The sequence below is a fragment of the Miniopterus natalensis genome, chromosome 3 (genome assembly GCF_054644295.1).
Source record: "Miniopterus natalensis isolate mMinNat1 chromosome 3, mMinNat1.hap1, whole genome shotgun sequence".
In the NCBI taxonomy this organism is placed as follows: domain Eukaryota; kingdom Metazoa; phylum Chordata; class Mammalia; order Chiroptera; family Miniopteridae; genus Miniopterus; species Miniopterus natalensis.
Window position 1 is genome coordinate 41465977 of NC_142083.1, and position 26433 is coordinate 41492409.

Here is a 26433-nt window from a genome sequence, read left to right on the forward strand (position 1 = left end):
CTCTGAAGATAATAAACCTCTGTTGCCTGAATTAGCCTTGTATCCTCTAGTGTCTTTCTGTTTGTTCATTTGGGGCTGTATTTACTATCTGTTGCTGCTTAATAATTTATTTCACAGTGCTTGAAATAATAAACAGTTTATTGTCCCCCCCCACAGTTTCTGTGGGTCAGGAATACAAGGATGATTTAGTTGGGTGTCTCACGAGGCAACAATCAAGGTGACAGTCAGGTGTGCAGTCTCATCTGAAGGCTCAATGGGGGGTGGATCCACTTGCAAGTTTACTCATGTGGTTGTTGGCTGGATTCACTCCCTTATCAGTTGTTGGATGGAAGCCTCGATTCCTCATCAGCTGTTGGCCAGGGATCTCTGTCAGTTTCTGTCTATGTGAACCTCTCCACAGAGCGGGTCACAGCACAGCACTGACTTCCCTCTGAGCAAACCCATAAGACAGTAGCTAGTGAAGCAAGCAAGATAGAAATCAGAGTCTCCTTGTAAATTAATCTCAGAAGTGCCACCTCATCATTCTTGCTGTATTCTATTCTTTAGAAGTGAGTCACATAGGTCCAGCTCATACTCAAGAGGAAGGGATGACATAAGGACATGAATACTACCAGAAGGTAACCACCACTAAGAAGGCAGCCAGCAAATAAGCCGTTTTAGATGCTGCCCACTGGAGACACCTTGGTTTTGGGAGATTGTTCTTCTCAAGTGTCTAGTGATCTTTGTTCTAATGAAGGACCTTGTGGGTTATTATAGGTACTGTGACTGAGTTTACTCTGAGACTGTGAATGCAGGGTCTGTGTCACATCTGTAGGCTTCCTTTTGGAGTGTGTGGGAAGACAGCAGGAAAACAGGCTGGGACTCCCCCTTGTATATTCCACACCCTATAGTATGCATGGGTGGAAATTATAACTTGCTGCCAGCCACTAGTTCATGGCAAACATGCTGGGATAGTTTTCCCCTTGACTTAGCTACATTATATGGTAAAGGAAAAGGGATTTTACAGATGAATTACAGTCCTAAACCAGTTGATTTTAACTAAAAGGGAGATTTTCCTGTATGGGTCTGATTTAATCAGATGAAAGCCCTCAAAAAGGGACTAGGGCCTTCCCTGAAGTCAGAGATGCTCTCTTGCTGGCCTTGAGGAAGCAAACCACATGAGTTCTATAGCTGCAAGAAAATGATTTTTTCCAACAACCGGAATGAACATGGAAGTGGGTTCTTCTCCATTCAAGCCTCCAGATGAGAATGCACCTTGGCCAACACCCGATTGCAGCTTTGTGAGACCCTGAGCTGAGGATCCAGCTAAACTGAGCCTGGACTCTTGACTCATGGAAGCTATGAGATAATACATAAATGTTGTTTTAAATCACTAAGTTTGTGGTAATTTGTTATACAGTAGAAAATTAATGTAGTGTATTTCCCTCCTGGTCCCTCTCAATGCCTTCTCTTTTTTGGTTGCCCTTTGTGTCTACAGTGAATGTCTGGAGTAAAGCCAAGCTCTTTTCTCACTGAATTCAGCTTCCTCCTTAGGAGTCTTCATTAGGAAGGAGGCCTCTTTCTACGGAGAGCACAGCTTGGGCTGTGAATTGGCATATTACTGAGGCCAGCTATGTCTTTTATTTCTTTATTTTGGGTGTCGGGAAGAGGAGGAGCCTATTTCCCCATGTTCTGAAAGCACTTCAATGAAATACCCTAACTATCATCTCCTTGCCTGTTCCCATTCTTTGTATTTGTAGATTCTGAGCTCGAAGCTTCTCTGTTCACTCTTAGTAGGAACCACACTTATACAAGGGTGGGCAAAAGTAGGTTTACAGTTGTATGTGAAACAATTCTTGTATTATTATTTATTTATTAATTATTGTATTTATTATTATTATTACTACCCTACTTTTGCCCACCTCTGTATGTGTCTGCATGTGCGGATTCCTCTACTCTAATCTTCCCACAACTGTGATTCACTTGGTTTGTCTCTTCATGGAATTTCATGTAGCTTCTGGTCTGGTGATGGCATGTTTCCCTGTTTGATAATGCTGCTATGGTTTCATTCTTCACACAGAAAATGATTTTTGTAACATTTCAGTGGGACTGTGGAATTGATAGGGGGATGACGTTGGTGATGAGTCTGCATGAATTCAGCCACACATCTGGACTGGGCTCTTTCTTTTTAAAATAAAATAAAAGAAAAGAATAAAATAAAAAATAAAATAAAATAAAATATAAACTAAACTAAACTAAAATAAAATAAATAAAATAAAATACTGTTTTGCTACCTAACTCTGATCTAATATATTTGTAATAAATCTGGCATATTTCTGATAAAGTTGATGAGATAGGGCAAATTTTTATTGTATAATTACTTTTCTCATGCTCTATTATTACTCCCTCCCTTAAAAGTTTCCCAAAGCATATTTCTATGAAAACTCTGAAACTCTGCTCTTTTTTTTTTTTCCTTTTTTTCCCTTCCTCCCACTTATACTTACACAGACTTCCTTTCTGACAATATGTTTTTGTCTAACACTAATAACACACATGATGTAAATGCAGACGATGATTTAGAATTGTCTTTTAGTTCCAAGTAACGTAAACCCATTTCAAATTAGCTTAGGTTAAAAAAAGATTTATTGGCTGGAAACGGCAATATCTCACTGAACCTAAGGGTCCAATTATATTCAGATGTCATAGGGTCTGGAACCAGAAACTGGAAGGCTGACAGGAACCCAGGTAGTCATTACCTTTCTGCCTCAGACTTTCTGTCTCTCTTGTCTCTACTTTTCTGAACATCTGCTGTTCTTTTCTCTCTCAGGAGACTCACTTTGTTTTGGTATCTATGTGGCCAACTATGGCTGCCCAACAATGGCAATCTGAGTTTCCAAGTTCATATCATCTCAAGTCAAGCAAATAGATCAGAGGCATAATCTCAGATTCTAAGGAGAAAGAATCTAATTGGTTTAGCCTGGGCCAGTTATCTCCTTTCAGAGCAGTTTAGTGTGGTCATTAAGGGCAGGTTTTGCGGTAAAGACATAGCTGCCAGGGCCCACGTTCCCTAAAGAAGATGTAAGTGGGTAGAAGATTGGGCCGATATCTCAAAACAAGTCTGCTGCAGTATTTTTATTTATAACCAGTGCACCATTTCTCACTAGAGAAAGTTTAGCTTGTGGTTAAGACCATGGGCTTAGGGGCAGACAGATCTTGATTGGAATCCCACCCAGCCCTGCCACCTACTAGCTGTGTGACCTCTGTGAGGATCAGATTCTTTCTTTGTACAATTGGGGTGATAAAATTGATCCCTTTGGGTTGCTGGGAGGGCGAGAGGAGAGTATACACAGTACTCCCTACACACTCAATAAATAGAAACTATTGTTAATTATTGCTATTATCACACCATTTGGGAAAGATTATGTGAATTGAGCAACATCCATTTTTACCACTCTGAATAGTGCAAGATCTGGAGACAAAATTTAGATGCCACAGACTGGCATAATCAATAAAAATCTCACAGTGAGTTTGCCTTTACCACATTTCGTCAAAGAAGTGGACACAGGTTAGATTGCTGGAGTTAGGGCCCAAAGAATCTGCACTTATTTCCAGAATGAAATTTTTGCTTCTGTTGTTTTTGGAAAGAAAGTGCAAGGGTAGTCAGTGGTCTCAAAATCCTAAAGACAGCGAATCAAGGCTGGTGGTTGCTGGTACAGCCATCATAGTTCTTTTCAGCTGGTGCCTGTTCTGATGGTTGTTGCATTTATTCTGCTTGGTGGCAAGTCTGCTCTGATTGGCTAGTGCCTTACCCGGTAAAATATTCTGAATGTCATCCCTGGAAACCAAGTATGTGCCATCAATTCAAATACTTCAGTTTCTTTGTTTAAAAAAGATGTACTATTTTCTTTATAAAACAATAGATTTCCTTTGCACTTTTCTCACTGATATGGCAAAATTGTGGGTGGCAGCCATAATTAAATGAACTCGACTAAAAAATATGTAAAATAACAATGATTCAAATTCTTTATAGATAGAGGGTGCCAAATATAATCCAAAAGCTAAGGTTTACATAAAGTAGAGTTAGCCAAGCAAGCTATGTTTATGGCTTTTTTTTTTTTTTTTTTTAATGTAGTGCATGCTTTTCTATGTGGCACTGTGATAGAACAATATCTCTATGACTAACTGTAATTTTCTCCCAAGTTATGCAGACATTTTGATCGAGAGGGAAGTGTTAATGCAGAAGTACATTCATCTAGTTCAGATCGTAGAGACAGAAAAAATTGCAGCTAACCAACTACGGCATCAACTCGAAGATCAAGATACAGAAATCGAAAGGCTTAAATCAGAGGTATTTCCCAGTTGATGGATTCTTTCCCATTGTTTCATGTTTACTGTCATCTCCTTATGACCACTTAAGGCCTATCAAGGCAAATTTTTAATCCCAACTTAGTTTCTCTGCTATCAACATGCCGCATGGCCAGGCCTGATCTCCATTAGAAATGAATCTAATGTCTATGTTAAAATTAGGCAAATATGCTTCAATAAAATATCAGGATTATAGGCTATTTTTTTATATCTTTATTGATTTCAGAGAGAGGAAGGACGAGGGAGAGAGATAGAAACATCAATGATGAGGGAGTCATTGATTGGCTGCCTCCTGCATGCCCCTGACCGGGAATTGAACCATGATCTCCTGGATCCTAGGTTGACGCTCAACCGCTGAGCCACGCCCGACTGGGCTAGGCTATTTTTTAAAATTATCTGTGCTCCTGATGTCCTTCATTTGATCAGATATGCAGAGCTGACTATAATATTTAACTGTTTCCAGATGGACTCTTAGGGTAATGGTGACTGAGAATTTGTCATAGATTCCATTAAAGTCCAAAGGACAACTAAGGAAGGACCAAAAAATGAATTTAGAATAACTACTTTTTCTAGATCTAAGGAGTCCAACCTTCTCCCCTTTAGAATTTTGAAAAACACATTTGAATTAAAGTATAAGACATTTGTTAGGGTGCATTTTTCCCTGAAGCTGGGGTTCCTGCATCCCTCTTCTCCCCCCAGCCCTTCAGTGTGAACTTCTCAGGCCCTGTACTCCCAGGTAGTGAGACTGATGCCAGCAGAAGGTGCTCATAGCATCTGCAGCCATGGCAGTGCGCCTGGGTCCTCCTTCTCTCCAAGGTCCTGTGTCTATATCCAGAAAGGCACAGAAAGGTATATGTACACCTTTTCTTGCTATCCTGCCATTCCTCGTGGGAAGTGATCAATAGCTAAAGGCTTGAAGAGGAATGTAGAAAATGAGTTTTTTCCCTTCTTTTTGACCAGCAGCGCATTAGCATCTTCTTAGCTTCCAAGAGAAGAACAAGGTAGAAAGAAACCCACTGCTAATTATGTCCTTATTGACAAACAACTCAGGCTCCTCAGCCTTGGTAACTTTATCACTTTCCCGTCATTGGACAACATTTTCTTCTTCATTTCCTCACGCCTTCCTCTAAGACATCCCCTGTGAACCCCGTGAGGGGTATCACCTCCTGCTGCCCCTGTGCATCACCTCCAGCGCGGAGCACGGGCACGAGCTGGTTGCATCTGGGACCTGCTTGCTTCGGTGACGATCAGTTGCAGAGCGTGCTCACCATATCATTAGTGTTGTTAACTTCCCCATTCAACCCTGAAATCTGATATAGTGAAAACAACAACAGAAAACTTAACCAACCTGCATTTTAAAAGACTATATCAGGCACTGTAATTTAAAACAAAATTATTGTGTTCTTTCTTTGCCACAGTAAGCTAGAGCAGATGCTTGTCCGTTAAGCGAAAGAGGTTGGCATTTCCTCTGTAAGAGAAGCTCAGCACCAGGCAGTGTTCCCCAATATTTATCTGTGTGTGCGTATCTGTCTGCACTATGTTCTATTTTAGTCTGAATATAGACTGCAGTTAAAAGCTGTCAGTAGCAGGTATATCTCGTGTGGTCTCTTGACAGGAGCCGTAATTTATTTCCTGCTCCTTTTATTTTCCCACTTCCTGACCGAATGTGGCAGAGATGTGTATTTGGTGTGGGGATAAAATGTAAAGACAGGTCAGAGGGAGCAATTATGATCCCTTAGCTCTGTGTTTGCTGTGTAGGTTCTTCTGTTTGTAAGAGCCTGCAATTGAGTGGCAGTCCAGTGAATTTTATTACTAAGTGCAGTCGAGAGGCCGTCTGGTCTTGAGCTGCCCCTTGCAGGTCATAGAACTGAGCTGGAGATGTAAAGAGATCCCAGGTTGTTTCAATCTTTTTTATGTTTTTACCTTTTCTTGGCTGGCTGGGACCAACACTAGGGCTCTGAAGTTCCCTTTGCAGTTACCGTTTCCCCAAGGAGATCTGTGAGTCTGCTATACTATCTGTACTTGGAAGGCCACAGGTTAATTATTCCCACAGGGGAACCACTAGCTTTGAGCTGAGTGTCACTGAATTTGGAGACCACAGGGCATTCTAGGCAGCTGCCTTCAGGCAAGACGGTTGACATGTCATTCAGCTTCTGAGAAGGCCTGGGCCTGGTCATAGCTGGCAGTCAGGGCTGAGCTTGGGGCCAACATTTCTCCTATCCCAGATCCCAGTTCACATTTCCACAGGCACTTCTTTTGTTTGTTTGTTGTTTGTCTTGTTTTATCTTTATTGTTGAAAGTATTACAAATGTCCCCTTTCCCCCCATTGATCCCCTTCACCCTGCATGCCCCCTCCAGGCCTTCACCAACTACTGTCTGTGTCCATGGGTTATGTATATATGCATATATGTTCTTAGGTTATTCTCTCCCCCACCCACCCCCTGCCTTCCATCTGAGATCTGTCAGTCCGTTCCGTGCTTCTGTGTCTCTGGATCTATTATGTTCATCCACTTATTTTGTTCATTAGATTCCACATATGAGTAAGACCGTGTGATACTTGTCTTTCTCTGACTGGCGTATTTCGCTTAGCGTCATACTCTCCAAGTCCCACCGTGCTGTCTGCACTTCTTATAAGCACTTTTGTAGTTACGAAACAGAACAGGCTTGGGGTGAAGTTAATGCTTCCCCTGCCGCAGCACCCAAGGCAGAGAGAGTGACTAAAAGCTGAATGTTTCCTGAGGATCTCATAACCTACCTTGTAGACATAACTTCCTATGGGTTATGGCAATAATTCAGTATTTTCCAGGTCATGAAATGGACCTACTTTGTGTTCTAGATTATCGCTCTTAATAAAACAAAGGAACGAATGAGGCCTTACCAAAGCAATCAAGAAGATGAGGACCCAGACATCAAGAAGATTAAAAAGGTAAGACGCTGGGTGTTTTCGGCTGTGGAGGAGCACAGCCACCAGTTATCTGTTCTGTAATAATGTCTTTGCCACCCTGTCCTTGAGCTGATAACCTTGGTGTTTCTGTTCTAATGGCTCCCAGACTTGCCCTCCAGAGTGATCCAGACATGACTACTTTTCTGGAAAAGTTTCAACTTGAGATTTCTTTCCAGTCCTGAGAAACCCCTTTTGGACTCTGTGGGAAGGATGCTAAAACTGGACATTGAGATAATAGTGTTCTCCAGTTGGGTTAAGTGTTATTTAACCTCCTGATTTTGTACTGCTTCATATTTTGGGGGAGTGTTTTTTTAAATTACATTTCAAAAATATTTTTTTTTAGCCATAGTCTTTAGTGCTTAGTTTTATGAACATGTGAGAAGATTGGGTAAATCACTACATCTGCTCAGATTTCTGGTTTATTACTGTTTCTTTCTTGTTAAACATCCACACAATCAGCAGATCTTTTCCATCTTACTGTTATTTATAACTGTACAACTTTTATAATTAACCAGACACTGGCACTTAGTCTAGTCTACTGTGTTTGCTTTATGTCATCTAGATTTTGAGTTCTATAATCTTAATGGTCCTGTTTGAAGCATTTACTCAGCTTTGTTAACATTATGTGGAAAGCCTCACCATTAAAATCTTTATATGTTCCTAATTATTTCTTAATCTTGTTTCTCTATGCTAAATAATTATTCCCCTTCAGTTGTAAATAAAACTTTAACTAAATAGTGCTTAGAATTTAAAATAGAGATGTTTCTTAGGTCCAAGTTATCACGTTTTTAGTTTTTAAGAAATGAAAAAGTAAAATAACATAATTCCTTACATAGGATTTATAACTTTATAATTGAATTTGGTTTATGTTATTGTGTTACAAGATTAATATTATTGCCTTTCTTTTAATAATATGCAGTTACATGTAAGCACAGATATCAGTAAAATACAATTTTCAGTCCAGTTGTTAGAAACTGATCTGTCAGGAAGTAAGTGAACCAGCTTTTGCTCAGCAGGATGTAGCTGTCCAAGTAAATAGAAAAGTTTTCTTTAACACAAAATTCAATTTAGTTGACTTGTAAAACTAGTCTGTTAAATGGAAGAATAATGATAAAGTAAATACTTTTTACATTTAATAACTTCCTATTTCTTAGTAGAAATAATTTCTTAAACCTATTTTTAAACTTGTTAAATAGATTTTGAAATTAACTCTATTGTTTTTCTTTTCCAAATCAAACTAATGTCTGTGTGGAAAAAGGGCTGTTTACAAATAAATTAGTTTCTCTATTTTGATCTTGAAAAATATCAACATAATTTTTTAACTTCAAGAGACCAAAAATTGAAATTGGTTATAATTCACAGAAATTTACCATTAGATTTCTTCAAATAATATACATATCATTTCCCCTACATACTTCTATTAAAATATGGTTGATTTTTATTGTTTGGGTAAACCAACTGTATGAATGCCCGTAGGAAATTGATAGTATGCTGTCAACATGAGTACGTAAGCGAGAGAATGTTAAACACTGCGAAAGAAAAGTAGTTGTTTAAATACAGGATAATTTAGACCACGTGAATGAAATAGTATGGAAAGAATAAAAAGTATAAGAATGTGTGAATAGATAATGATGATACTAAAAAAAGATTTGGTAGTGATTTAATGCTTTCAGTTATATGTAAATTTGCAACCTGCTTTGTTGCTGAATCTGCCACTTAAATATAACAAATCCCAATAAATTATCATACAACCTTTTTATATTTAGAAAGGACCTCAGATATATTTGGTCAATTATTTTATAGATGAGGAAAGGGAGGACCAGAGTTCAAGGTCGCCCACAAGGTTAATTGCAGAGCCTTTGGGTTAAGGATTATAATATACACCTGTCTGTTTAGTACCCAGCATTTCCCTGGGCACTTAAACGATGGTCAGTAAATACTTGTTGGCTAATATACACAGGCCAGTGCACTTTGTGAGGTTTGCCTATTGTTTTTCAGACCATACCTAGGAATTTAGATCAGTTGTAGAGGCTATCATATTTTCTGCAAAATGGATTTTTAACTATATTTTATGTTTGTTTTCACAAAATAACAACTATTGAAAATTGTTAACATTTATTTTGTCCATGTGGCTGGAAAAAAGAGTCCTGATAGTTAACAAAAAGAAGGTGAAAGAACACCAAGTCTGCTTGTAGCCTTCAACGAAATTTAGTCTACTCATCTATAAAAAAAAAGTTGGATGAGTTCATCTCTAACATTTATTTTTAAACTTAAAGAAAATAGCTTCTCAACAATAACAGAAAATCAAATAACCCAATTTTAAAATGGGCAAAGGACTTGAATAGGCATTTCTCCAAAGATGATATACAATTGGCCATTTGTATATCATTTTTGGAGTAGTCATATACACATGAAAAGATGCTCAACATCACTAAACATCAGAGAATTACAAATTAAAACCACAATTTGATATCATTTCATACCTATTAGGATGGTTACTGTAAAAAAAACCCCCCAAAATTTTAAGTATTGATGAAGATGTGGAGAAATTGAAACTCTTATGCACTGTTGGTGAGATTGTAAAATGATTTACTTGCTATGGAAAACAGCATAGTGGTTCCTTAAATATTAAAAATAGAACTACCACATAATCCAGCAATCCCATTTCTGGGTCCATATCCAAAAGAATTGAAAGCAGGATCTTACAGAGATATCTGTGCTCCCATATTTATTGCAGCATTATTCACACGGGCCAAGAGGTGGAAGCAACTCAAATGTCCACTGAAAGATGAATGGATAAAAAAAGAAAAAGCAGTACACATGTACAATGGAATATCATTCAGCCTTAAAAAGAGAGGAAGTCCTGGTACATGCTACAGCATGGATGAACCTTGAGGACATTATGCTAAGTGAAATAAGCCAGACACAAAAAGACAAATACTGTACGAGTCCACTTGCACGAGGTCTCTAAAGTAGTCAAATTCACAGAAACAGAAAGAATGGTGGTTGTCAAGACCTGAGGGGAGGGGAGAAAGGGGACTTGATGTTTAATGAGTACAGAGTTTCAGTTTTGCAGGATGAAAAAGTTCTAAAGATCTGTTGTGCAGCAATGTGAATACAGGGTGCTGCACAAGTAGGTTTACAGTTGTGAGTCCACAAAACACAGTTTATTCTTGTATTATTATTTATTAATATTGTATTATTTTTCACACAGCTATAAACCTACCTTTGCCCACTCCTGTATACTTAATACTACTGAGCTACACACTTAAAAATGGTTAAGATGATACATTTTATGTCATGACTTTTTTTACTATAGTTTAAAATATTTTCTTAAAGTAGCTGATTTTTTATTGTTAAAGAATAAACCTTTAATTCATTCCTTTCCTGAAATGTTAATAACTATGTAATGTTACCATATTTTATTATACCCGATATATCCATATTGGCAGGCCTAAACACCTTAAGCTTATGGAATGAACTTGTAAACCTGATAAAATTATTATTTTTTAAATCATTTTTTTCTGCTATTTGAAAAAAGCCTGCCATTGTATACTCTAAGGGTGGGACCATTAGCGCACCAATGAAAGGGCAGTGTTTCATGTAGCGCAGGATGGACGCCTTTACTAGCAGACTTAAAAAGCTCGTCTCCCAGCTCCCTGAGGTTCTCTTTCTTCTGTTTTCTTTTTTTCCCTCTCTTCCCCTCCTCTCCTCTCCTCTCCCCTCCCTTACCTTCTTTCTCATTTTTTTCTTTCCTTACCTTTTTCCTTTCCTCCCCCCCTCCCCCCTCCCTCCCATTCTCCTCTCCCCTCCCTCTCCCTCTCCCCCTCCCCCCTCCCCTCCCCCTCCCTCCCATTCTCCTCTCCCCTCCCCCCTCCCCTCCCCCTCCCTCCCATTCTCCTCTCCCCTCCCTCTCCCCTCTCCCCCTCCCCCTCCCCCTCTCTCCCCCTCCCCTCCCCCCTCTCCCCCTCCCTCCTCCCCCTCCCCTCCCCCTCCCTGTCCCCTCCCCCTCCCTCCCATTCTCCTCCCCTCTCCCCTCCCCCCTCCCCTCCCCTCCCCCTCCCTCCCATTCTCCTCCCCTCCCCCTCCCTCCCATTCTCCTCCCCTCTCCCCTCCCCCCTCCCCTCCCCTCCCCCTCCCTCCCATTCTCCTCTCCCCCTCCCCTCCCCCCTCCCCCTCCCCTCCCCCCTCCCCTCCCCCACGCTACAGGTTCAGAGCTTCATGCGCGGCTGGCTGTGCCGGCGGAAGTGGAAGACCATCGTGCAGGACTACATCTGCTCCCCGCACGCGGAAAGCATGCGGAAGCGCAACCAGATCGTGTTCGCCATGGTGGAGGCCGAGGCCGAGTACGTCCACCAGCTCTACGTGCTGGTCAACGGCTTCCTGCGGCCCCTGCGGATGGCCGCCAGCTCCAAGAAGCCGCCCATCAGCCACGACGACGTCAGCAGCATTTTCCTCAACAGGTTCGTCCCGGCGCAAGTCAGAGGGGCCCGCGAAGAGCCCACCTGCAGTTCCGAGAAGCGCTTTTGCTCTGCTTTTAAAAGAGTGGTCTTCAGCAGTGCGCTTTTATGAGTCTGTGATCCTGAAGATAGGACAGCTATTATTTGTGTTTCATTATCGGTCCAATTTGTCCGTCGCTACCTTGAGTCTTGGCGTGTAGTTTTCTGTTTTTCTTCTCTGTTCGGCGTGTTTTCGCGCCCTCGAGGGGGGGGTGCGCGTGCTGGGGAAGGTGCCCCCCTCACAAACTGAGCCCCGGGTGATCCCAACGTGTAGACTTTGGAGGTGGAAGGGGCTGCAAAGTGACAGGGAAGAGGGTCGGTTAGGGTTGTGGGGTGGAAACAGAAGGGGGCTTGTCTTGAAGACCAAGGCGAGAGGGAATGACAACCAGGTCAGAAAGGCCCAACAAAACCATAACTGAGAACCGACCGTGGGTTTAATAACTCGGCGCTATTGGTAAATTTGATGGGGGGAGCGGGAGCATCAAAGCCCGACGGAGAGAATGGAGGCACTGGAACTGGAGAGAGGGCGTGGCAAGCTTTCAAAGGAGGGGTGCTGTGAGGAAGGGCAGGGAGACGGTGGAACCTGGAGGGAAGCAAAAAGTATGAAAAAGCGTGTGTGTGTGTGTGTGTGTGTCTGTGTGTGTGTTTTAAGATGGGATAAAATCTTGGAGGAGGGAGTTCAGAGCCCCAAGATGCCAGGGTATTGGAATGTTCTTTGTGTGCACACTGGAGTCATGACAGGAATCATGACAAGAATTCGGGCAGGAGGAGTGCTGGAGAAAAGCCTGGCAGCGAGCTGGGGCTAGGAGCTCAGGTGTTAGAAGAGAGGCTGGGTCTGCAGATGAAGGGGAGCGTAATGAAAAGAAGTCTGATAACATGTGATTAAAAGCTAGGCTTTGCTGTGGTGAGGAAGGAAGGAGATTTCCCCACGTTGGGTGACAATGGCTTCGCTCAGGGCTAAATTATATTATTTTTGCATTTTTTTGTAGTGAAACAATCATGTTTCTTCATGAGATATTTCATCAAGGACTGAAGGCAAGGATAGCAAACTGGCCTACTTTAATTTTAGGTAAGTGCATGCTTTAGTTTCTCTTACTAGGGCTATAATGAGAGTAAAATCATTTCAACATTATTCAGCCAGAGCTGTTGAATTTTCCCACTGATCTGTGAGCTACGTTAACCACTGGGAATCTGTCTCATTGGCCTTCGGCCCTGCCCTACTACTTACCTTTCCCCTGGCCTGTCATGGTCATTTGGGGCTAGAGTCAGGCTCTGCCCCGGAGAACATTCTGTCCGATCCGTCATTCAGGCATCTGGTCTGGGTCCCCATGCATGTGTGACACCTGGTACTGGGAGGAGCACTCCCTGCCACTCCCGTTGGGTGAACACAGTCTCTCCCCTGTGCCTTAGGTAATTTACTGATCACCAAAAGAAACTGCCATTTTACCTCTTCTTTCAGCTGATCTGTTTGACATTTTGCTCCCTATGCTGAACATTTATCAAGAGTTTGTGCGTAACCACCAGTACAGCCTCCAAGTGCTTGCCAATTGTAAGCAAAACAGAGATTTTGACAAGCTCTTAAAACAGTATGAAGCCAACCCTGCCTGTGAAGGGAGGATGCTAGAAACGTTCTTGACCTATCCGATGTTTCAGGTGAGTCCTCTGGGGTGCATATTGTGAGCCACTGCCCCGGCTCAGTGTTCCCGATGCCTAGTTAGAGCAGAGAGAGAGTGCAGGGATCCCCTGTGAAGAAAGACTACACATATGCATCACCCGACATCTGGAGCTTGACCCTGAGATAAACAAATTTATGCCCCACATTCTCTCTCTGTCTAGTATATGTAAGAAAGCCGGGCATTTTTTAGACAATTACATAAAAAATGATTTTTTTGAAAAGCAGCACAATTTTCTCTTTACCAAAAGATTCCACACAGACCTCTTCCGTGAAGCCTCCTCCTCCGGCATGTTTAAAAATATTATTAGGGTTACAGAAATAGGATGCTGTGCGAATGTTCCAGTGCATGCTGGCTGCATAGAAGGTTCCTGAGAAGTGGAGCGGACTCTTACGGGGGTGGGAGTTTTTCTGCCCACCCTCCCCACCCTGTCGTACGGCTGCTGAGTCCCCCTTGGCGGGAGCTCTGGAGAGCAAGAGGAGGACCTCCCCGGTCTCAGAGGCTGTGGACACTTAGGAACCAGAGGCACTGGCCGGATCAGGGACTCTTGGTCCCTCTCAGGATGCTGCAGGGAGGCCGGAGCTTGTCGTGACATTCTTTGTGGGATTAGAACAGCCCAAGGGATCAAGTACACTTGTGTCCTTTCCTATATCTTGGACTTGACCATTAAGAGCTCTTGGGAGAATTGCAGAGGCCAAAATGTGAACTGAATTGCCTGTTCTCTTGAGAAGTGTTGATTCTGTTCTTTTGGAAAGGCATCGAGTGTTCCGATGTGGAATTTATGGGGCTTCTGGCCAGCCCTCCAAATTGTCCTGTGGTAAACCGATTCCCCGAATTATGCGTGTTTGGGTTTCTGTGGGGATCTTTGTCCCCCTGAACAGGCATTGCTGACTCTGGCAGATCATTTTCTAGCTTCAGAAAGGAATGTTGGTCTGGTTTGTAATTGTTTGTCTCAAAGTTTGTCAGTCCTGCTTGAAATCCTGGAAGTTGCCATAGAAGTTTAGTAAGGTTTCTAAAAACCAAAAAGATGCATTTGAAATAGCTTAAGTATAGTGAAACTTTTTAATGTTATTGTGCTTTTTCATGGAACTGGATTGTTTGAACTCTTTGCCTCTCTGAGGAAATGTTTCACAAGGAAAACTTCAAAGCAAAAAAAAGTTTTATTTTTTGGTAACTTTATACAAAATTGTAATTTAAGATTTACTTGCAGTGAAACAAATTTTGTATAATGCAGTGTTCTTCTGAGATGCTATTTGAATTCTGGGCAGTTGCCTCTAGGTTCTGATTAAAATACCCTAAATTGTATCTGCTCAGCAACCCCAATTCAGGTGAATATACAAAGGTAGAGTGTGAAAGACACGTGGAACATTTGGAAAGGTACCCAGCTCCCTCTCTCACAGCCCACCAATGTCTTTCCAAGTGCTGTTTAATTCTCCCTGGTGGGACTCTCTGCAATGCTGTAAAACGGCAGACTACACTTGCACTGTAGTTGAAGTGTCCAATAGTTGAATGTGGGGCATTGGAAAGGCCTGTGGATTTCTTAATAATGCTGTGGTGCTCTTCCACCATCCTCCCCTTCCTGCCCGTGGAGTTTAAGCCCAGTAACAATGACCTGGCATTTTGATTGACCACAAGTACTTCCCATAATATCAGACAAGGGCCATTGGACTGGGAATCTTTAGGAGACCTGGATGTCTTGCTCATAGCATTGGGGCAAATAATTGAACCAATTTAAATGTCCATTTCTAGATCTCTAAATTGAGGCAGCTGAGTTCTAGTTATCTCCTGAGTACTAGCTCTCTGGCTCTGTGATACTACTTGCACTAGACCGGTTCTGAAAGTTTAGTTGGGTAACTACGTGGTGGTGTAAGCAGCTTGCATTAGTCTAGGACCCCAGCCCTCTCTGCCCCTGCCAAGACTGTGGTGGCCCCAAACCCTAGAATTTAGCTGAAGGATCAGATGTTGAGATTTTCTGGATTCTTCCAGACCAGGGTAACCAAAAGCCTCAGTTTATGAGAGCCATTGCTCTGGGAGAAACCTCAAACTTAGAGAATTTGGCCAGAATTGTTCCAACTGCAAGAAATGGGCAAATTGAAAGAGCATGGAATTGTGCTCTTTATTTGTTTCCCCATAACTATTTGGCCTCCCTGTAACTAGTTTGAATAGACCCAAAGGGGAAATCATCAGTTTGCTGCCCAAGGGCCCTGTGCTTGTTGGTGTCTCTCCCCTGTCTTGTTCCTTTGTTATCTGTCCCTCCTACTTGTCTCTCTGGAGTGACACGTGGAACACTTGGAGGGGGGGTTATTGCTCTTTCCAGAAGTGTAAAGGTTTTTACTACTAGGCCCACATCCATTCCACTCTTGTTCCATTTTTGCTTTTTTACTAATGAGGTGAAATAGTCATGAGGCATTTGCTCTCTCTGCATACATTCTATGTTAGTGGGACTTCCTCCGCGCTCTGGTGTAGGCTGGACACCTTGGGGTGAGGGTGGACACTTCAGTTTTATGATGTATAGCAACAGTGGAAGAGATGACCCTAGTTCATACTGCCAAGGGGCCTATTTTCAGAGTTATTTGTTTTAGCTTGTATGTGGGACAGAGGTTGGTGTGGAAGCAGAGGCAGGGGGAAAGGTGATTGGCAACTTGTAGCCTGTGTATGTGTAGAAGAGAAAAGTTTTATTCTACCCTTTTCTGGGCCCTTTGCCCATTAAGTCAGTTGCTGCTGTTAATGAACTATGTTGAACTATGGAAACATGAAGGAATTTTAGAATTTGGATGATGCAATGAATATATCCTCAATCGAACTATCAGACAAGCAAGTCCAAGTGTTGCCAAGAAATTTATAATGGAAAATAATGCATTCATTAAAATAATTTTTATTTAGCAAAGACAGTGGCTTTTCTGGGACTGTTTAAATTGACTTCAGCTGCTCATAAATCCATAGGTAAGCCAATCATAAAATCTGCCTCTGACAAGAACGGCACCATTAGATGTTCTCCAGAAAGTAGCCACCTGGTACTGTAATTGGAGAGCAAGCTAATTAACATCTCTAAAGTGTTAAGTATTGTTCCACAATTGAAAGCAGAATTATGATTCATCCAGACCAGTAATTTTCAACCAGTGTGCGGCAAGAATTTTTAAAGCATGCAATACCTATTTAGTCAGGGGCACTGACCTCTTTTCCCTTAGATTGTCAAATAAAAGAGAGACAACAGTCAACCCAACAATAGTCATCCGGTGTGAATGAACCAAAATTATACCTGTATTTTTGTCAGATAGGTAAAAAATATATTTTTTGGTGTGTTGCAGAATTTTAGTAATTAGTTTATGAGCCATGAGATGAAAAGGGTTGAAAACCTCTGATCTAGACAGTACTTTCTATGATTCTTGGGGTTTTGGAGAACAGATTTATAATCATCTCTTGAATATATAGATGAGCTCTTTGGAGAGCTGTCCACTTCTCTGTAGAACGTTCTTTGCCCACTTTGTGTCAGTTTCAGGCTTGTTTGTTCCTCCTCTAGAAAGTGGAAAGGGCCAGTTGCTAAATTTCAAATCCATCCTCTTGAATCTTAGCCAAGGCGCTTTCTAAAATAGATTGAATTAATGGGGGAGGATCATGAAAGTACTGACTATGCTTAGTTTTGTGGGTTTCCAGTGTATTATAAGTAGTCAGGCTCTCCCACTCCTGCCCTTTTTGTTACGAAAATTGAGTACATTAGCTGGTGATTGCCTGGCTTTCCTTGTAGACTACTAACTTAGAGACAAACTTTTATCAATCATGGGATTATGCAAAAGGGATATTGGAAGGCCTACTTATCCCAGGAGCCTTCCCAGGTGGGCCGGGGCTACAGGCTGTCTTGGTGAGTTTATGGGATGGAGAAGCAGAAAGCCTTCAGATGGAAGGACTCCTTGTTCCCCGTCCTCCTATGACTAGGGAGTCTGAATGCACTGCTGAAAGCTTGACTTAATGACATTCCCTAGGATGTGATCCAGAGCAGGAGCTGCAGATTGATGTCTGCGCTGATGACACTGCTCTCTGTGTTCCGCACATAAATGGGCATCCAGTAAATGTTAGTAAATTCCTCAAAGAAGGCCACCACCTGCAAGGCAGCAAAAGCAAATCTGTGGATAGAGCCACCAACACCTCAGGTCAGAATGCAAGGAGATACCCAAGGCCCTGCGAAATTGTTTTACTTTCTTCATTCTCAGAGGTCCTTTCAAGTGCTGAGTGAGACCCCAGTGCTGGAGCTGACTTAGTGGGCTAATGCACTGGTCAGAGCTGGCTTCGTGGCCAGCTCTGCCGTTTACTATGAGGCCACCTTGGGCAAATTACTGACCCTTCCACACTTTGTTTCCTTTACTGTAAAATGGGAAACATTCCTTATGTTGTTGGAGGATTGGATGCACGTGCAAACCTTGAGCACCTGATCCGATCCACAGTGAGCAACATTATGGTAGCTATTGTTCATGTATGTTATTAAAATTAAATCACGGTCCCTGCTTTCTAAAAAATTTTAGTTTCTAAGCAGTAAAAGTTAAATATGTTGAATCACTGTAACTTGAGTTAAATCTCTGCTATAGTCTATTAAAACCTTCATGGGATTGGTGGAGTTTCTGCCTTTGACAGAATGCAGATAGTCTGTTTATAAACAAAAGAATGAGTAAATAATCTAATCAAGCAATACTTTTTACTGCTAGAAGGATGAGTTGAGGTAAAGCAGAATCAGAATGTAATAAGGGTGAACATATTTTCTCCCAAGTTTTAATCCTTAAAGAGAACATTACAGTAAGATTGTCAATTTTTTAAAAATTTTGTAAACAGACAAATATATATAATGTATAGACTCTACTGACTTGATGATAACTATATCTGTTTCCCTATGAACCAATTTTCAAAAATTATGATTAAGAAGTGTATGATTATATTAAAGATCTAAAGAAACAATTTCTTTATAACATAACACTTTATTACTCTTTTCATGTGTTCCTGGGGAATGTGTGTGTGTATGAGAGAGAGAAAGAGAGAAAGTTTGAAGTGTAATTCATTTTAAGTGTTCCAAAATATATTTCTTTAAAAAATATGTTTGTAAAGCAATTAAAACCGTAAGAGTAGAGATGAGCTTGGAAGTGATCATGGCACAGTAGAGAATGTCCAGATATTACTGGTCCTCACCTGTCGCTCACACTGGCCTTTGTTTGCATTTAGATCCCTAGGTATATCATCACGCTTCATGAACTCTTAGCTCATACACCCCACGAACATGTGGAGAGGAAAAGTTTGGAATTTGCTAAATCAAAACTTGAGGAACTGTCCAGGTACGCAGAGAACTTGCAATAAAGGCCTGTTACGGGAAAGCAGCAAGTTATTTTGTGGAAACCTAATTGTATGTCTAGGGAGCAAGAAGCAACACACAATCCAGCTGCTCAGATTCGCCCAAAAGTTTAATGATAGCTCTTGAGAGCAGGTGTACTTTGGTTGAAATTTGAGAATGTTTGCATTTCTTTCAGCATAATAGAAAAATGACTTTTCTTTGCATTTTCGTATTCATATTGGCAGGAAGCTGGAGACTGTATATCTTGGCTTTATCAGTAGCTTTCCAGTGTCTCAGACAGTTATTTATATCTGTGCTCCTATAGCTTATGTGGGATAAATGGTGCAGAGGCCTCTAACTTACTCCGCCTCTGAGAAATGGCATCCTAATTTCAATCCTCACTGAAAGCTTTTCATAAAATAGTATGTTGCTTTCCTGTTGCATTTACCAGCAGCATTCCCAGGACACTCGTTGATCACTGACCCATCGATCATGTAGAGGCATGATGTACATTGGCCTTGCTTTGGGTCATGGCTTGTAGAAGCCTGGACATCAAGTCAGCTTCCCTCACAGTGCCAGTTACACTGCTGGGCCATACAAAAGTTCATGACAGTGACCCTGCCTGTGTCGTGTCTGCCAGGGTAATGCACGATGAAGTGAGTGACACTGAAAACATAAGGAAGAACCTTGCCATAGAAAGAATGATCGTGGAGGGCTGTGATATTTTGCTGGACACCAGCCAGACCTTCATCCGCCAAGGTAAGTCTTTATTCAGCGGACCCCCATCTGAGCCATCTCTGCTCTTGTTACATTATGACTGGCAGATCCAGGAAAGCATTTTGGAGCAGGTTTGATTTAGCTGTGCGATTAACGCGGTTCATGCAGGATATCCCCATGGTCTTGACTGAGGCTGTGGCTGAGGCCCACCTTTGTGCTGTTTCTTTTCAGGGGCCACAAAAAACAGCAACACAATAATAGTAAAGCAGGAGTGGCACAGTCCATTACGCTCTGACTGGACTCTCCTCCTCAGTGGGCCGGACTTTCTCTGCAGCTCCAAGGAGGACAGATCGGCCTGGCCAACTGGAGTGTCAGTGCCAGGTGGTGACGACATCCAGGCAAAGGTCCAAGAGAAACTTGCATTACTTAAAGCCCTTTCATGTAGCAGTGGGGACAATGTCCGAAGTGAAAACAGCTGTCTCCTGTTCCCATTTTTCATCAGCACTTCTGGAGGCCCCACATGATATGTTTGATTCAACTGGTAGCTCCAGTTACCATGAAATGTCACGCTTGACCCCTGCCACACTTTGGAAATGGCAAAGGCATCTCGTGTGTGGTGTGTGCTTTGGTAGCATCTCCCAGTAAATGCAACTTTTGAAGAGTTGAAGGTGTTTGTGCTGGAAATTGTAGAGAAAGAATTGCCTAACGGTGCATGTCCCTCCGCAGCGCTCATTCCAAAGTGCAGAAAGTAAACCACATCCCAAATTACTTTTAAGTGCTGAGATGTTCCGGGGGAGGGAAGCATGCCCAATGGAATTGATTTGAGACAGGATACTGCACACGTTTATCATTTTGAACTTGGTGAGAAGTGGCACAGAAATTTGAGACTAATCTTTAATGTAGTTTCTATTTACAATATGCTAATATTATTTGAAGGTAATTTGCATTTCTGTTGCCTACCAAAATGAACTGCTTAAAATATTGTTTACCCCATCAAACCAAACTTTTGTGCTATGCACATTAATTTTTGCATAGACTACTCCAAAAATTTAGCGCATGCAGTTCTACTTTCCATTATTATTTACAAAGAGAGAAATCACACACGTGTTAAAGTTTGGAAGTATATTGTAGGAAATGTTTCTCATTTTTGGCTTTCATAATTAATTCTTTTTAAAATAATAGTGGAGTGTAATGCCAACACCAGGCCTTCTTAACCTCCCTCCGTCCCTCTGCACAGACCGTGTCTCCGTGGCGGCTCCCGCCTTCCCTGCACACTCCTGCCCTGTGCCCCTAGTGTGTTGTCAGCCAGCCTGGGCACCGGGAATGCCCTTATCCATCCCTTTCGTGCCTCTTAAAGGTCTGCTTTTCCTACCAGGCTCAGCTCAGACACCTTTAAGGAGCCTTTTAAAAATTTCCCCTTCATCTTCCTGTGCCCTCCCCTGCAGCTGGAATGAATTTACCTTCCTTGCCCTCTCCACGGCCCTTTGCTCCTGGTGCTTGTATTTCAGGCTCTTGTGCGTTATAGGTACATGTTTGCACGCCTGTCTCTCCCAGGAATTATGACTCTGAAGGGCAATGTTTATGAATTCACTCTTGCCTGGTACGATGCCTTCCATGTTACCTGAATGATGGGCATTGGATTAAATTGAACAGCTTGTTGAATTGCAGTTTTGGTTATAAGGTATCTTATTTTGTGTTTTTCTTATGTTTAGAGTTTACTGAAAAATACTAATTGACCTGAGCTTTATAATATGTGAAAATGGAAACTATTGTATTCAATTTCTGAAAAGGCTTTTGATCGAAAAGGATGATTACACTTAAACATTTAATATATTTCCATAAACTTAGACTGTTTTGATTTAAGTTTGTAAAAAGCATCTGTAATGAAAACTACCCGAAGGTTAAACCTATTGAATAAGTCATACTTTTTTTCATTGCACCTGGAGGAAGATCAGTCACAAGCCACCTCTCCCTTTAATTCAAGCCCAGATGTTATTCATTGATTGTTTTGTATCACATGTTTAAGGCAATCCTGTCAGCTACTAATATATCTGATATTATTATTGTATTGGTGTTGATGCAATGATTTGCCTTTCAACTGTATTTTTCTGTATTGTTTGGTTTGGTTAGTCTGTTTAGGAATTATTCAATAAAGGTGGTTTTAAAAAATCAGACCTTAATCTGAAAGTAGAAAGTAATCGAATTACAGACAGTTTGGAAAGTTTGCATTCTTTTGCTTTTGTTGTTCCTGTGATCACTTTTACTAAATACTCTTAATAGGCTTTAAAACCCATTGAGGTGTGTGGTGTTGTTTTTTTATTGTTTTAAACTTTGAGGGATTCTATTTTCTATGAAATGGACTATAATTTATCTCTAATTATGTGCTAATATTTTGTGTTATTTACTATTAGGGATGACATAAGGTCTATTTCAGAGTGTGTGTGTATGTGCACACGCGCGTGCAATTTCTACCTTAAATGAATTTTTATTCTGAGGACTGGAAAAAAGAAATCATCTGGATTCTCTGAAAGGCCTTTTCAGAATAAAGGCATTAGCTAATCTTAAATGGCAGTCCATGAGAGTTTAGTAATCTAAGTAACAGAAGTTTTATTATAAATTGATTCCAATTATTAATAGTTGATGAGTAGGATACAAAGGAGTGTCTTATAGCAGTAGCCTGACGCTGTCATTCATTTTCAAAACTCTATTCAAAGTTTGTTGAACAAATAAATGTATAAGTGTTTGAAGCAATAATAGGAAGACAGTATAGCCATGGCACCGAAGGTCAGATGCTATTTCCTCCACTTTTTTGCTGTGTGATATTGGGCAATTTAATTAACCTCTCTTTGCCTCTCCTCAAGTTGTGGAACCTATCTTTTAGGGTTCTTGTGAAGATTAAAGGAGCTAATGCTCACAAAACAAGTAAACTAGTGCCTGTGAGATTATGATATAAACTTTAAAAACCAAGATCCAAATTTTGGAATGAGTTTGTATTTTCAATAACATGAAATATATGTGAAATATAGTAGAAGATCAAGGCACTCTAAATTGACATTTGTACAAAACCCATTATGCATAGTCAACCTTGTCTTGTGGAAATATGAATTAAGGAAATGAAGTCAGAGCAAAATGAATTCAGAGCAAAATGCATTGAGAATGAGTCATGGATTTCTCAGGTACCTTAATCATTCCCACACAAAATCATGTACTTTCAATGTACCAGTGTTCTTTGAAATTGTCCAGCAATACTTACATCTTCTCAAATGCCTAACCCAATGACCTGGAAATTGCTCTTCAGTCTTTTTCACTACTGAGTGGAATTAAGACTGACGAATGTCAGAGGGATGGAGGAGGGCAGGTGGGTGGAGGGGGAGAGATTAACCAGAGAATTTATACGCATCTATGCACAACCCAAGGACACGGACAATGGTGTATTATTTGGCCATAAAAAAACACAAGGAAATCCTGCCATTTTTGACAACATGGATGGACTTGAAGGCATTATACTAAGTGAAATAAGTCAGACAGAGAAGGCAAATACTGTATGATCTCACTTATATGTGGAGTCTAGAAAACAAAACAAAACAAAAAACAACCGAACTCATAGAAAAAGAGATCAGATTTGTTGTTACGGGGGGCGGAGGGTAGGAGAAGGGTAGTCAAAAGGTGCAAACTTCCATTTATAAGATGAGTAGTGCTAGGGATGTAATGTACAGCGCAGTGACGTAATTAACACTGCTGTGTGATATATAGGGAAGTTGTTAAGAGAGTACATCCTAAGACTTCTCATCGCAAGGATACCTTTTTTCTCTTCTTTTTATTGTTTCTATATGAGATAATGGATGCTAACGAGCCCTATTACAGTAATCATTTCACAATATATGTAAATCAAACCACTGTGCTGTGTGCCTTAAATTGATATAATGATGTGTGCCAATTGTTTCTCAATAAAACAGCGGGGGGGGGGGGGGGGAGTGAAGGAAAAAAAAAATAAGAGCATTAGCCAGACTCGAATGCCACTCTATGGGATTTTAGTGACAAAATAATAGGTTTTGTTTCACATTGACCCCAGTTATTGAATAGAGATGATAGAGTTGCAAAGGAACGTATCATAGCAATAGTCTGATACTGAAGAATTACTAATTTAATAATAATTATTTCTCTATTTGCATTAACTGGAGAGGAATCTTTAAGTCTCATGGTTGTGTTGAAACATCATGTCAAATGTAAGATGAACTGTGGAAAAAATCCACCTAACATGTTTTTCCAATATAGTTATTTTATAAACTGAACAATAGTGTTGAAATTGCTCACTTATAATTAGGCTGTATAAATTTCTGTCTGTACGTAAAACACAGTCTCCTAGTTGGATATGAGGTGAACAGTTTAGATTAAGCATATTAGTGTGTAGTTGCCAAGGAAACATTTATTTTTTTAACCTCAAAGCTGAAATTCACAGTAATTGCTAATACATAAGTTGACAATGTATTCTATAATTCCTGACTTATGAGATAATTAAAAGCTAGAAGCATTTACCAATGAATATATTATTATTGAGTTTTTATAGCCTTGGTGATACTCTTTCTGAAAATGACTCCCAAACCCACTTGTCCACCAGGATATCGGCCTAAGCCCCAGTCTTTCACTGTGCCCTAACCCATCTGCCTGGATGACTCCCCACCGCCCCTGCAAAACTAGAACTTACTGCCTTTCCCCATCCATTCCCTTTCCAGGTTTCAGTTTTTACCATGCTGAATCCACTGCCATGTCCTGGCCATGCCACTCTGAGACACTAAACACTGAGAGCTGTTTAGCCTCTCAGGCCTCAATTTTCCCTCCTGAAAAATGATGGGATGACCCAGGTCCTCCGAAAGATCTCCACCCTGCGAGTCCCATGAGAACAATCCTTCTGCTTCTATTACTTGCTCATCTACTTCTCTAAGTGTTCTGCCTTGAGCGTTTCCCATCCTTTCTTCACTCTTCAAAGTTAATTACGTGCTGCCTGCTTTCTCTGCCAGTTTGTTCCCACCTTTCTCACCTCCCTCATTCACTCTCCCCTTGCCTGTTTCCTTCAGTGGAATCAAGCCTTCTCCCACCCTCTGTTCCTCAGTCCCACGCCCTCCCCAGAACTGTTCCCATGCTATTCTTGAGGCCCCAGGAGCTGCCCACTCTCTCTGTCAAGCAGCCCCACCTAACACTCATCTAAAAAGATGGAATCTGGGCATGGAAGCTTTGAGCCCTTTACCATCCTGTACACCTTTACATCTTTTTTAAAAAGTAGATGCTATTTGGAATACTCATATGTTAATGTGAACATTTGGTGACCCATAATCATGGTATTACACTTTTGTGTCTATGAAGAATTTACTGCTTTTCTGTCCACTTTAATCTGTGCTCAAAAATAAAAAATCAGGAAACCAAGAAAATGTATGAAGAGGAAAACAGGGCTGCCTGCAATCTCACTTCTTAGAGGTGACCACTGTAGCTATTTAAGGGTTCAGTATGCATTAAATGGTTCTCAAGAGGCTGATCTGAGCCTTTCTAAGGCTGTGTTTTTGGGTAGATGATAGAATAAACCAATAGTAGAAACAATACTGGCTCAGGCCATTTCAGAAGTCAGAGGCAAGGTATATATACGAATCTTAGTGCTTTTGAGTTTGATATTTAACTTAGATTGGAATTTTATTTTGCGGGGAGAAGGGAGGTCATTATTAGGGTGAAATTATATAAAGTCTATGCAGAGATTCTCACAAGAAATGGAGGATAGTTTGCTCATAGGAATGCTCTGGTATAGACTTCACGTGGTTTCTTTTCCATTTAGATTGCACAAAGAATTTTTATCACACAATTTAAATGTAACCTGAAAGTGAAGGGATTAAGCAAACAAAAAACACACCAAAAAACCTCATAGACACAGACAACAGCATGGTGATTACCAGAGGAGAGGAAGGCTATGGGTGGATAAATGATGGTGGGAGGAGACTGGACTTTGGGTGGTGAACACACAGTGCCACATACAGATGATGTGTTATAGAATTGTACACCTGAAACCTATATACTTTTATTAACCAATGTCACCCTAATAAATTCAATTGAAAAATAAAATAAAATGAAACTAAAATAAAAATAAGTGTAACCTGAAATAGCTGTCCTTTAAAAATAGTCCTTAACTAAACTGTGTTGAATTGTATAATTCGTATATTTCATGGTATTGCATATTTTATTTTTTAAATACATAGTAAACGCTATTAATTTCCAGCTTAGAGATGAATAACCAAGTCTAAAGTGTTTTACAAAAATAGTAGGAATTAGTGCGACTCTTAAAACACAATGTATTGCTTCTTCTGCTCAGCATGTAGGGGATTCACTTGTTCCAGTGGTGCATCCAATGACTCTTTGGTGTTTATTGCATCAGGAATGGCTCTCATTTCATAGGATCTTAATTGCTGTGTATTCTTCACTTTTGTGATCACCAGGTTCCCTTATTCAAGTACCTTCTGTTGAGAAGGGGAAACTTAGTAAAGTTCGTCTGGGTTCATTGTCTTTGAAAAAGGAAGGAGAAAGACAATGCTTCTTATTTACAAAGCACTTTTTAATTTGTACAAGAAGTTCAGGAGGAAAGCTGCATCTGCTCAAGGTACTTGTTTTACATGACTACCCCATTGATTTTTCATGCACTTAAATGGCATTCAGGTTAATTTAATTATGACTTTTCCATGCCTGGTATCATAAAACATTGTCACAATTGCACAGGGAGCTAATGTACAGTTACCAACCTTGACATTTACTTTGCTGTCACTTGGATCCAAAATAATAAAAATTTAAATGTGCATTACCATTAGGAAGTGCAATTAAAATCCTAACTTGGACAACTTTATTACTAGTTGATGATTACTGAGCTATAAAAATCTTGTCAAATTATTACAGTGCCTATTTTTGTTAATA

At 40.8% G+C, this 26433-nt stretch overlaps 1 protein-coding gene across 2 annotated transcripts in view; it reads left to right on the forward strand.

Moving 5' to 3' along the window:
- The window catches only part of RASGRF2 (Ras protein specific guanine nucleotide releasing factor 2), a 159076-nt gene that overhangs the window by 57583 nt on the left and 75060 nt on the right, over positions 1 to 26433 (forward strand). For both annotated transcript variants that reach the window (XM_087815078.1, XM_087815077.1), the window contains exons 3-10: positions 4180 to 4327; positions 7181 to 7270; positions 11498 to 11751; positions 12777 to 12856; positions 13247 to 13440; positions 18666 to 18775; positions 19412 to 19530; positions 25965 to 26125. In XM_087815078.1, coding sequence (XP_087671204.1) covers positions 4180 to 4327; positions 7181 to 7270; positions 11498 to 11751; positions 12777 to 12856; positions 13247 to 13440; positions 18666 to 18775; positions 19412 to 19530; positions 25965 to 26125 — 1156 coding nt within the window. The remainder of the gene's footprint in view (positions 1 to 4179; positions 4328 to 7180; positions 7271 to 11497; positions 11752 to 12776; positions 12857 to 13246; positions 13441 to 18665; positions 18776 to 19411; positions 19531 to 25964; positions 26126 to 26433) is intronic.